General features: G+C 38.2%; 1 protein-coding gene and 1 non-coding gene across 2 annotated transcripts; both read right to left on the minus strand.

The window, feature by feature from the left end:
* Window positions 1-211: 211 nt before the first annotated feature.
* Window positions 212-730, minus strand: LOC142173382 (uncharacterized). The gene has a single exon (XM_075238962.1). The coding sequence runs from the start codon at window positions 728-730 to the stop codon at window positions 212-214; it is 519 nt and encodes a 172-aa protein (XP_075095063.1).
* A 935-nt stretch (window positions 731-1,665) lies between these two features.
* Window positions 1,666-1,772, minus strand: LOC142173955 (small nucleolar RNA R71). The gene has a single exon (XR_012703320.1). It is a non-coding gene; the product is annotated as a small nucleolar RNA R71 (small nucleolar RNA).
* Between the last annotated feature and the right edge of the window lie 11,018 nt (window positions 1,773-12,790).

Below are 12,790 nucleotides of genomic sequence, written 5' to 3' on the forward strand. Positions count from 1 at the left end.
TCTTCATGAAATTGTGCTTGAAAACATTCCGCTGCTTCCTCAGCCATTGCTTCACTATCTTCAATCCAGCTGCCTTCACTGTTTTGGATTCTCTTCAGTTGTAATCTTTTAATTTTTCCATTAACATGTGCATAAAAAAATTTGGTATTCCTGTCACCCTCAATAAACCAAGTCATTCCATATTTCTGCTTCCAAAACTACTCCTCCAGTGCTAGATATCTAAACAGCTCTGCCTGTACTTTTGAAGCCTTGCTCTATTTTGCAAAGTAGGATGGAGCTCAAATTGTGCTTCATGAACTCGTACCACCTCTTCTAGACTCAAAATCTTTTGGAAGATGTCACCATATGTTTCCCTACTCCATGTTGTCAATGCCTTATTCAATTTTTTAATCTTGTGATTGAACAGAACAAAAGGACTAGCATGAAAGTCTGCCTGCCAATTCTCTTTAACCACTGTCTTAAAAGATTCATGTTTTGTCCAGAAGGTTAAGAATCTGAAACTCTTCTTAATTTGTGCAGTATCTAGATTATATGTGATCAGTAAAGGACTATGATCCGATCCGATCTTAGATAAGTGTGTAACTTCTAAACCTGGCCACAACTGTTGAAGTTCTATGTTTGCAAAGCACCTATCCAATCTTTTGAAAATACAGTCTTCTTCAGCTCTTCCATTCAACCAAGTGTATATACTCCCCTTAAAACCAAGATCAAATAAGTTGCAAGTGTTCATACAATGCCTGAAGTCATCAACTTGATTCAATGAAACTGGCAGCCCTCTATATTTTTCTTCTTCATCCCATATAACATTGAAATCCCCCTACCAACTAAGGTGTGGTCATATCTCGTTCTAGATAATACAATGAATCCCAAAGCTTAATTCTCTCAGTAGCATCACACTTAGCATATACAAGTGTGAGGATAAACTCTTTTTGCTCCTCTATGTCAAACAACCTTAGAGTTAGTTGTTGCACCGTGTCAATCTCCACTGTTATGTCATATTTGTCATCGATGAAAACCCAAATTTTGTTAGAAGTATTCACAATAGCCTATGCAAATCCTATATGCCTCCTATACCTATCCAATTTCATGGCATACTGCATTGGTTCCATTATTTCTATGAACTGAAAATGATATTGTCTATGCATTGTGATGAGCCTTTCAAAAGCTCTCTGTGAATTTGTAGTGCTAATTCAGGATTTTTTTTATTTTTTATTTTTCTCTTTTTATGTTTGATTTTGTTTTGATTGTGAGCAGGTTACAAGTTAAGATTGGTGCATGACTCAAATGTTTGCGAAGGAAGTGCTACCATACGAGCTAGAAATTGAAAAATAACTGTGACAACTAAGGAAGAAAAGAAATCTCACCGAGACAACAGAAAAGGTTGGGCAATCCTCAACCAAAGAACTTATGGTTGGAAACGGTGAAGCTAATATAGATTTGGCTGCAAGAGAAGTAGCCCAACGATGAGAACAAGCTACACAGGATGCTAAGGAAGCATCTATTAGAGATGCACAGATTATCTATGAAGAAGAGATGGGTCATAGAATTGCTGAAAATCAATCATTGGCTGCAAACCAATTAAGAAATATAGCTCCCGGGCCTGGGAGACCACTTGGCGATTATGCTAGACCACTTGATAAATATCTCTCCTCATCTAAATCGGGCAAGTTTAGAAGTGAAATCCATAACTTCTACCAGAAAGAGAATGAAAATATTTTTGAAGCATGGGAGAGGTTTAAGAAGATTGTTAGAAAGTGTCAATACAGTGGAATTGAACTCTGGATGCAACTCCAGGATTTTTGAGATAGATTGACACCAACATCACGTAGAACATTGAGAAATGCAGCTGGAGGCCCGTTGATGAAGAAGACTCCAAAGGAGATAGTTACAATTCTTGATGAGATATCTGAAGATGCAAATCAGTGGCCCTCTGAGAGTACTGAAAGAAGAAGATCGACTGGTGTTCACCAGGTTGATGCTAACACATTTGTGCAGGTACAACTTGATGCTATGGCTAAAGAAATACGAAAGCTGACCTTGAACTCGATACAAAATGAGCCTCATGCAGTTTGTGATATATGTGGAAGAGGACACCCTACTCAGAAGTGTCAAGCCTTAACTGAGGAAGTGAATGCTGTGGAAAATTACAACTTTAATGCAATAGGTCAGAAGCACCCTGATTTTTCATTGAGTTCACTTGGGGGTACTGCAAATGCATGGCAACAAAATAACCTCAGATTTTAGGGACAAGGAGCTCTTGGTTTTGTGAATCAGTCGAGGCAACACTTTCAGCCTCAACAGCCCAACTAGCCTGGTCTAGAAGATCTAATGAAGGCCTTTATTGTGAAAACTAATGAAAGATTTGAAGTACAAGGGGCAGCAATTCGAAATCTAGAGAAGCAAGTGGGACAGATTGCAACAATATTATCTGAGAGAGTTCTAGGTACTCTTCTTGCTGATACTGAAAGAAATCCCAAAGAAACAGTGATTGCTGTAACTTTGAGAAGTGGGAAAGTGTTGAAAGATCTCACCTCAATCCAAAAAGATGTGAGACTTGAAAAAGGAAGTGGGGAGAAGCTGAAAAGTGATGATGACAATAAGAAGAAAAGCCAGATGAAAGCTGAGAAAAAGAAGAATGAAGAGAATTTGAGAAGGGAGGATCCTGAAGAGAGCAAGCATATGCCTGCTTTACCTTTCCCTCAAAAGCTATATAGAGAAAAGTTGGACAAGCAGTTTGAGAGATTTGTGGACATGCTAAAATAGGTTAATGTAAACTTGCCATTCATAGAAGTACTCTCACAGATGCCAGCTTATGCCAAATTCTTGAAGGAGATCCTGAAAAAGAAGATGAAGATAAAAGAGACCTTAGTGGTCAAGCTCACAGAGCATGGCAATGCAATCTTTTAAAATAAACTTCCACAAAAGTGTGGAGATCCATGGAGTTTTACTATACCTTGCTCTTTAGGCACTATTAATTTTGATAAGTCTTTATATGATTCTGCTGCCTCAATTGATCTAATGCCTCTATCTATTTACAGGAAGCTGGAGAATGAGAGCGGAGAGATAAGGTCAGCACCAATATCTTTGTATTTGGTAGACCAAATTACTCTAATACCCGAGGGGATAGTTGAAGATGTCTTAGTTTGGGTAGATAAGTTCATATTTCCTGTAGATTTTATAATGGTGAAGATGGAGGAGAACAAGGAGGCCCCCCTCATACTAGGAAGATCATTCTTAGCAACAAGTAGAGCTATCTTAGATTATACACGAAAGAAAACTCATGCTTAGAGTGGGTGAGGAGACTGTGACTTTTGAGATGAATGTAGCAACAGGGGTGAAAAAGGAGAAACCAGCTGCTAGTGTTGAGTGGAAAGTGAAGAACTAGAAAGATAAGGCTCCAGTGAGTGATAAAGATAAGTGTGGGGTGTACCTCAAGAAGGCCGAGAAGAAGCTGTCTGCATGGATATGTGCATTAGTTCGGGCACGAGGAATGGAGCCCGACTTCGACTCAGACCCTGACTAGATATCCAGGGAAGTTTCCTTTACCTTATGTTTTTTAATTGTATATCATGGGGACATGCCACAACTTAAAGTGCGGGGTGGGAGATATTTGTATGTTGTACGTATATTAGTTTCTTTTTGTAGCAGTTGTAGTAGATAGAAAAAATTGAAAAAAACATAAATAATTTTTAAAAAAAAATCATTTTTTCTAGACGATGGATATCATCGACAGGTTTCCTAAGGGATTAAAGTCGAAGTAAAAAGACCAAAAAGATTTTCTTTTATTAGGTAGTGTACTAATTCCCCCTTGATTTTTCTTTGTGTCACGGTTCTTTTCCAAGGGTTTTGTTTGAACCGGGTGTAGTTAGTTTTTATTTTTGTTAGGAGTAAGAAATCTTGGGCTATGATTTGAATTAAAAGCAATATCTCTTGACTTTATTATTCCTTGAGAATAGTAAGTGCTTTAGTTGTGACACTTAGGCTCAGTTTTTGACTCTTGTATAAGTACCTTAAATTGTATGATCTTAACTTTGCTTAACTGCTTTGACTAGAGTGTCTTGATGAGTCTGATCCCGAGTGAGTTATGTGCCATGTGTGTGTGAGGTTTTGTGTTATTCTGTGCATTGCATTTGATGTCTAGAACTTGCCCCGTGTGTTTGCAAAGTGAAATAGTAGTTTTATTCAGTCTTGGAAGTGATATAGGCGTTTCTTTGTTGAGCTAGTTATATGCTTTTACCCACCTAATTGTTTTGTATCTTAGTTAACCCCTTTGAGCCTATAATCCCATTTCTTTAGAACCCACATTACAAGCCTTACCCATTTGTTTGAATTGACCATCTATTTCAACCTTGTACCTCTCATTAGCACTTGAATTTGTTATGAACTTTGTAAATGTTGAAGTGTGGGGGTGATTGGTTTGGCTTTTGAGTGGATCTAATGAAATCAGGAGAAAGGTGCACTGTATTGAAAAGTTAAGAGCCACTTGAATTGAAAGAGAAATAAAAAAAGGTTGTATTGTTGTACAAAATATTCTTTGATAGTGGTAACTCTTGATGTAATTGTGCTTAAAGAAGTAGGGAGTTAATGTATATTGATGTGAAGGTGGAGTTTTGGTTTGACATAAGTGTGGATTTTAAACAATGAAATATATGTATTAAAGTGCTTAGGGAGGTGTAGTCACTCTTATATCTAAATGTATCCTACCCATCCTGCAGCTTACATTACAACCAATGAAATTCCTACTTGATCCTTGACTGAATGAGCTCAATTAGTAGAGTAGTACACTACGGGCAAGTCTATGGTGCATCTTTTGAAGCATATGCATGCTGTTTCAGAGAGTGAGTGAATTCTTTCTATCTTGAGTTCCTGATTGCTCTTAATTTTTATGGTGTGTGGAACTACTCTCTATTGTTGTGTGAGGGCACTTGATTCATGAAGGAAAGGTAATGTCTTTGACCTCTATGTTAGATTAAGTGAGCGGTTTGTGAAAAGTGCGTGGTACTTGTGATTCAAATCTTGAGACTAGGATGTTACGGTATTGTACTTAGTCTATTTTAAATATTCTTGGTATGATAAGTTAGGAGAGTTGTTTAAAAAGGTCGTGTCTATATAAAGTGTAGTTTGATTGCTCGAGGACAAGCAATGGGTTAAGTGTGGGATGTTGATGGTAGGACATAATCTCATGTTTTAGTCGCTTAGTTCATTCTAATTTACTGCACTTTAATTGTGTTTGAGCTTTAATCGCTAGTGTTTTGTACGTATTGTGTGTTTTATGCCTTGTAGGAGTGATTTCGAGCTATGTAAATGTTGTGAAACAAACTCGAGTTATTTGGAGCTTTGAAGTCTGAGTAAAAGCCCAAAGGATTAACTCGGGATTGTGTTCGGGGGTCGAGGACCAAGTCTGGACGTCACAACGCAAGATTTGACCCGTACTCTGAAAAATTTGCACTAGTGCGACGCAAGGTGCGAGGCGTAGTGTGATGCAGCAGTGTATTTTGGCAGCCTGATGAATTGTTGAGCTCTCTGGATTTCCCCACTAATGCCCCGCATGGCGTGTTGCCCCATGCGGCGCGCCTATGCAAATTTTCTAGAGCCAATGTCCTAATTTGGCTAGGAGAAGGCGGTTTCGTTTAGGCCCTACCCTACTTGGCATAAATACATGAAAAATGTTATTTTCTCGACTTTTGACACATATTCGACCTAAGGAGGCTAAGGAGGAGTTTGAAGAACATGAGCACAAGGATTTCACCATTCTTTCCTCACTCAAGACATGAGTTTGGATTGAAACTATGTTTTCCTCTATTTAACTTTATTTGCGATGAATTTCTCTATATCTATTGAGTAGTTCCCCTTTAGGGTTTGATGGATTTGGTGTATTAATGATTATTTGTGGATTATAACTCTAGTTTTATGTATTGAAGCATTTTTGGATAATTTAATTGTTGCATCTATATTCACTTGTTCATGTAATCGAGAGAGGCATAACTTATAATATCTTTGCATTAAATTATTGATTGAGTTCATTGATTCTTCTTAGTAATCGAAAGAGGCCAGTTGAATCATTGATTAAACCTAGTTAGGAGAATAAATGAAAAAGGTTTTCCTAAAGACCAATCCACTACGCATTCTTGCATATCTTCACGCGCTTAAATTGGTTCATCTTGTGAGGGTAAGACTTAATCGAGAGAGGAGTTTTTGTTGAACATTTGAACTAATAATTGAGTGAATTTGAGAGACTCACTTATACATTAGAAGTGAATTACCTAGAGTTAGATCCCAAACAATTCTCTTGCACCTATCCTATCAACCCTTATTTTCTCCCATTGATAACTTCCTTGGTTACCTTTGTTGCGACTGTCATTAGTCAATAGCTTTAGATTCTTAGTTAATTAAAGTTAGAAATCATTTAAATCTCAATTGTTGATCATCTTGCATAGCAATCAAACTAGAAACTACAATAATACTGTTTATACGAGCATATGATATTATACTATACTATATTTGACTAACGAGCATAATTTAGGTATGTGTTCTAATCTCGTCAAATTTTGGCGTCATTGCTGGGGACTAGGTGCCATCATGATCCTAAAGGCGGTATTTTGGGGTGATGACAAGTTCGTATTATAGCTCTAGGTTCATAGGTGCTACGAGTCATAAGCAAATTTAGTAGAGTCACGCGGATCGGTATGGAGACGTCTATACTTATCTTCGAGAGGCTACAAAACAGTTAGGAAATTCCACTTCTTTAATTCCTTATCGTGCTGATTTGTTGATTTCAGAATCTGAGCCTTTGTCTTTCTATTCTCTCATAGATGGTGAGGACACACAGTATTAGATCAGTTGACCAGACACCTGCTCCCCCTAGTAGAGCCGCGAGAAGCCGGGGCTGAGGTAGAGGCCGAGGAGTGGCACGTGCTACAGTTAGAGCACCTGCTGGAGCAGCAACGGAGGAGCCACCAGTAGCTTTGGTTGGGGTACAGGCACCCGAGGCACCTGTTGCTACCCCTGGACTCCAGGAGACTTTGGCACATTTCCTGAGCATGTTTGCTACTTTGGCTCAGGCAGGATTGATCCCAGTTGCACCAGCTACTTCTTAGTCTAGGGGAGTAGCTCAGACTACCGTCGTCCATACTCTAGAGCAGCATATCCATATTGATCAGGTTTCAGGTATTATGCCGGTTCAGCCTGCTAACGCGTCTTAGACTGAGGTCAGGCCAGATGCATTAGAGGAGGAGTAAAAGACGCTTGAGAAGTTCAAGAAGTATTTTCCTCCTACTTTTAGTGGTTCAATGTTTGAGGATGCACATGAATTCCTCCTACTTTCAGCCACAACGTTTGCCTTCTCAGGGTGGTATAAAATATCAACATCATAGTCTTTTAACAATTCGAGCCACCTGTGTTGCCTCAAATTCAACTCATTTTGCTTGAATACGTACTCCAAGCTCTTGTGATTGGTGAAGATGTCAACATGAACTCCATATAGATAGTGGCACCATATCTTTAGAGCAAAAATAATAGCAACTAGCTCTAGATCGTTGGTTAGATAATTTTGCTCATGTTTCCTCAGCTGCCTTGAAGCATTTGCAATAACTTTCCCGTGTTGCATTAGAATGGTGCCTAACCCCACTATAGAGGCATCATAATATATGACATACCCCTCGGGTACCTCAGGTAGAGTTAACATTGGTGCCGAGGTTAGCCTGTCCTTTAACTCCTAGAAACTCTTCTCACAACCATCGGTCCACCAAAATTTAGTTGCCTTTTGCGTCAGCTTCATTAATGGAGCAGCGAAGGATGAGAAGTTTTCCATAAATCTTCGGTAGTAGCCGGCTAGGCCTAAGAAGATGCGTTCCTCGCTAGGAGTTTTGGGTCTTGGCCAATTCTTTACTGCTTCAACGTTTTGACCATCAACTTTGATACCTTCCCCTATTTCTATATGGCCATGAAAAACCATAGAGCTTAGCCATAACACGCACTGGGAAAATTTGGCATACATCCTGTGATTTTGGAGTGTGTGTAAAACCTTTTGCAAATGCTCCGCGTGCTCTGCCTCCGTTTGAGAGTACATCAAAATATCGTCAATGAAAACGATCACAAATATATCCAAGAATAGCTTGAATACTCGATTCATCAGACCCATGAAGGTCGTTGGTGCATTAGTTAGGCCAAAAGAAATTCATAGTGGCCATATCTTGTCCGAAAGGCTGTCTTTGGAACATCTTCTTCCTTGATCCTTAGCTGATGATACCAAAACCTCAGATCGATCTTTGAGAAATACTTATCACCTTGTAATTGATCAAACAAATCATCGATCCTTGGTAGCGGATAATTGTTCTTGATGGTTACCATATTTAATTGTCGAAAATCGGTACATATTCTCAACAAACCATCCTTATTTCAAACAAATAATATCGGAGCTCCCTATAGGGAAGTATTGAGTTGAATAAAGCCTTTATCAAGAAGATCTCTCAACTGGTCCTTCAATTCCTTCAGCTCGGAAGGAGCCATCTTGTTCGGAGGAATTGATATCGGTTGCATATCGAGTGGCACAATGATAGCAAACTCAATCTCCCTCTCATGTGGAACACCTGGGAGCTCATCCGGGAACACATCAGAAAATTCTCTAACATCCAGAACCAACTGAAAGGTTGGAAACTTCGCCTCCGCAACCTTCACCCGCACCTAATGATAGAAACATCTCTTTATGATTATCTTTCGAGCCTTGAGGTAAGAAATAAACTTCCATTTTGGCACCGTAACATTGCCCCACCATTCAAGAACGGGTTCTCCCATAAAGTTGAAACAAACAACCTTCTTTTGGCGCACTGCGTCGCAAATGCGCCAACTGGAGCTGGTACAAAGGGCTGGGAGAGGGGATTTTCAACACATTCTCTCATTTTAATACCCTAGACTCAGTAGGAGACGATTTGGAGCTGAGATTTTCACCAACAAATGTTGGGTAAGTGATTATAATCTATTTCTAATCATCGTCCATCAATATATCTTATATTTTAACATCAAAATCATGTGAATCATAGTGAAAATTTGTGAAACTTTGCCACGTTTTTGAAAAATAAGAATTTGAGTTTTGAGACTTGATTTGGACTCGAATTTTGAAATTAATCATATATATGGACTTGTATGGTCATGGATAGTCGGAATCTACCATTGGACCTGGGTTTTGATCGGATAAGCCCCGAATTGACTTTGGTTGACTTTTTTAGGAAAAGTTTAAAGATCAAAGCTTTATTTATTGTAATTGTTCTCTTGCATTGGTTGATGATATTAAGTCAGTTTCAGTTAGATTTGAGCCGTGTGGAGGCGAGTTTTAAGGAAAAAGCAATTTACGAGGGTTGGATCGGCCTAGTTGAGGTAAGTATCTTGCCTAACTTTGCGTGGGGAAAACTACCCCCTTATAATTGGTATTGATTGATTCATTTGTGCTATATGAAAGCCGTGTACGCAAGGTGACGAGTGGGTACACAGGTTGTACGTGGTATTTGACCGGTTTAAGCTACTTAGACTCTTTTCATGCTTTAATTGATTTTTCATATCATGTTCTAAATTCCCATAGTCAATCTATTCTTACTTATGTTAGTCTATCCTTACATGCCTTAAATGACTTGTTTAAAACTTGTTCTACATCTTACTTGATAAATTGCTCTCATGCTTTAGTTGAACTTGTTGCCCCTCTTAATGTTTCATGTTATTTCTTTCATTGTTGATTATCATTACTTGAAGTCATTGTATGTGTTATCTGTTTCATTTTGATTATCGTTATTTGAAGTTATTGTTACACGTTATCTCTTTCGTCGCTATTATTCTTATTTAAAGTCATGTTATCTATTCCATTGTGAGTTATTTGTATTTAGTTCGTGGTTACACATTATCTTTTTCACTGTTGAGTTATTGGTGTTGAAGTTGTGAAAGCCGTATCACTTTGAGGCGAAGTTGATAATTGTTGAGATATCTTTCTTTTTGAGAATTTTATATTCATTCTTATTGTTGATATTCTTGTATACGTTGTGGTGGGCCATAGGCTATTGTTGTAGAAATGTTGATATTTTTGATTGTTGGCAGGTTGTGATATATGGGCACTTGTGGTGCGAGTTGTTGTTGTGATGTGATATTGACGCGCATGCGGTGGTATAAGGCTTGGTTTAACGTGCATATGACGGTATAGGGAGGGACTAATGTGCGTGTTATTTGTAGAGGAAATACGTGAAGCCACGCGATGTCATAAGGTGGGATAAAGTGAGTATAGCTATTTCGGGAAAACTGTTTTCAAAACTATTTTAATGTAAGGCTCACGTGGCGGTATAAGAAAATATTGTGATTGAGTTTGTGAATTGTAAATACGAGGCGATATCTCGGTTATGATTCTTGATATATACACTTGGTGTTACCTCGGTTGTGATTCTTATTGTACACGAGGGTGTACCTCATTGTGGTCCTTGTTGTTTATTCATGTTGCCAAGAGTTTTGGTGGGAACTCATCTTGATGTTTTGTTCTTCCTTATCCTTGTTTACCAAACTTGTTTTAGTATTTTGTTACTTATATCTGTCAAGTTATTATCAAATGTTAGGCTTACCTAATCGTAGAGACTAGGTGCCATCACGACATTCTACCGAGAGAAATTGGGGTCGTAACAATAAAAGTTAATTAGTAATATGATAAAAATAGTAACTAACCTACTATATCAAAGGTTAAAATTCATTGAAATGGTGAAAAAAACACATCACACTCTCAATGTATGCAAATTAGTCATTACATCCTTCTATTTAACTAATGTCTTCATGTCACACAAAAGGAAAATATAAAAGAACAGATGTATACGATCAATGAATATCAGATTTCATAATTCTGGACTGGTATAAGTGACATACTAAGATGTATGCATGTGAAAATGTGATATGATAGCTCAAATCAGGTAAATACATCACAAAAATAGCAATTATCAGGTCCAATCAGGTGATTAACCTCTATGTAACCTCAAACATGGCTCAAATAGCTCATAATATGGTTACAAATATAAGAAACATCACAGGACGAATATTACCAATAAATTCAAGGCATATCATAGTCTAAATACTACCCCCAAGCATAAATAAGTACCCCGGTGCATGCACATGGGCTCAACCCTGCACATGTGCGCCACCCATAGCACCTAGCTATCACAAATAATTCAGGAAACTAGTGCCTCAACCAAGTGTAGGTAAGATTCTTACCTCAATCAAGCCAAAACAATACTGTAGAAATGCCATCCTGCGCAAATCTACCTCCGAACACCTCAAAACTAGCCAAAAATAACTCAAAAATATCAAATAGTGCCGTAGGAATCAAACTCAAACGATAAAGGTCAAATCTTTAATCAAATACTCAAAGTCAACCAAAATGTCAACCCGGGTCCGCACCTTGGAACCCAACAAAACTCAAATATTCCGACAACCCATTTGAATACGAGTCCAACCATACTAGTTTCACTCAAATTCAACACCAAATCGATGTTCAAAACTCAATTATTCACGTTAGAAAAGTTTTGACAACCCCCCTTCTATTCTCCAACCAAAACATGGTTAATTCACAAATGAATTAGTCATACTAAAATACAAATATTAAGCTAAGATATTGACCCCCATGAAAAGAGGAGAAGAACTCCACGAAAATCACCTCAATGGGAGCTGTAGAACTCAAGATATGCTCAAAATATCAAATGAACACAGTTTGATATTTTAAAACACAGAGATTCCGCTTTTGCGCCCAAAAAACGGCACCTGTTTCCAGCTGCTATTTCCGCTTTTACAGACCATTTTTCGCATCTGCGGGATCGCAGATGTGGACCCCACTTCACATCTACGAAGCACCAGCACCAGCACCAACTTTCTTCTCCGACACTAAAATGGGCATAACTCCCTCATACGATGTCCAAATTCGACGATTCTTTTTTCTATTATTTCGTAATTACGATATGGATCTAATGCTTCAATCAAAAAGAATTTGGAGCACATTTTCATAATATGATACCATTTATTCTTAAAGAAATGACATTAAAACATCATATACGAGCGCAACACAACCCAAACCTATCTGAAACTCACCCGAGCCCCTTGGACCCCGTCCGAACATACCAATAAGTCCCAAAATATAAAACGGATCTGCTCGAGGCCTCAAATCCCACATAACAACATCAAAACTACGAATTGTACCTCATGTCAATCTTAATGAACTATTTCCAAATTCTAAATTCAAAACTTACGCCGAACATGTCTAAACAACTCGGAATCACTTCAAAATTTGCACACAAGTTCTAAATGACATAGAAAACTCATCCAACTTCCAGAGGATACAATTTGAACCCAATAATATCGAAGTCAACTCCCGGTCAAACCTATGAACTTTTCTAACCTTTAAATTGCCAACCTCCACCAATTAGAGCCAAAACCTTATAAAAACATCCAAAAGCAAATCCGGACATATGCCCAAGTCTAAAATCGCCATCTGGGCCTAATAGAACATCAAAAGCTCCAATCTGAGGCCAAATATACAAAAGTCAAACTTGGCCAAGTCTTCTAATTTAAATCTTTCAAGTTGAGAATCATTTTTTCAAATTAATCCCACCAACTCGAAAATCAAAATTGGCCATATACGCAAGTTATAAGACATCATATGAAGCTACTCATGACCTCAAACCACCAAACTGAACGCAAATGCTCAAAACGGCCGGTCGAGTCGTTACAGGTGGGAAAATTGATTGTTGTAAAATATTTGCGACCGAATTGGTTGGAAACT

The sequence above is a fragment of the Nicotiana tabacum genome, chromosome 19 (assembly GCF_000715075.1).
Source record: "Nicotiana tabacum cultivar K326 chromosome 19, ASM71507v2, whole genome shotgun sequence".
NCBI lineage: Eukaryota > Viridiplantae > Streptophyta > Magnoliopsida > Solanales > Solanaceae > Nicotiana > Nicotiana tabacum.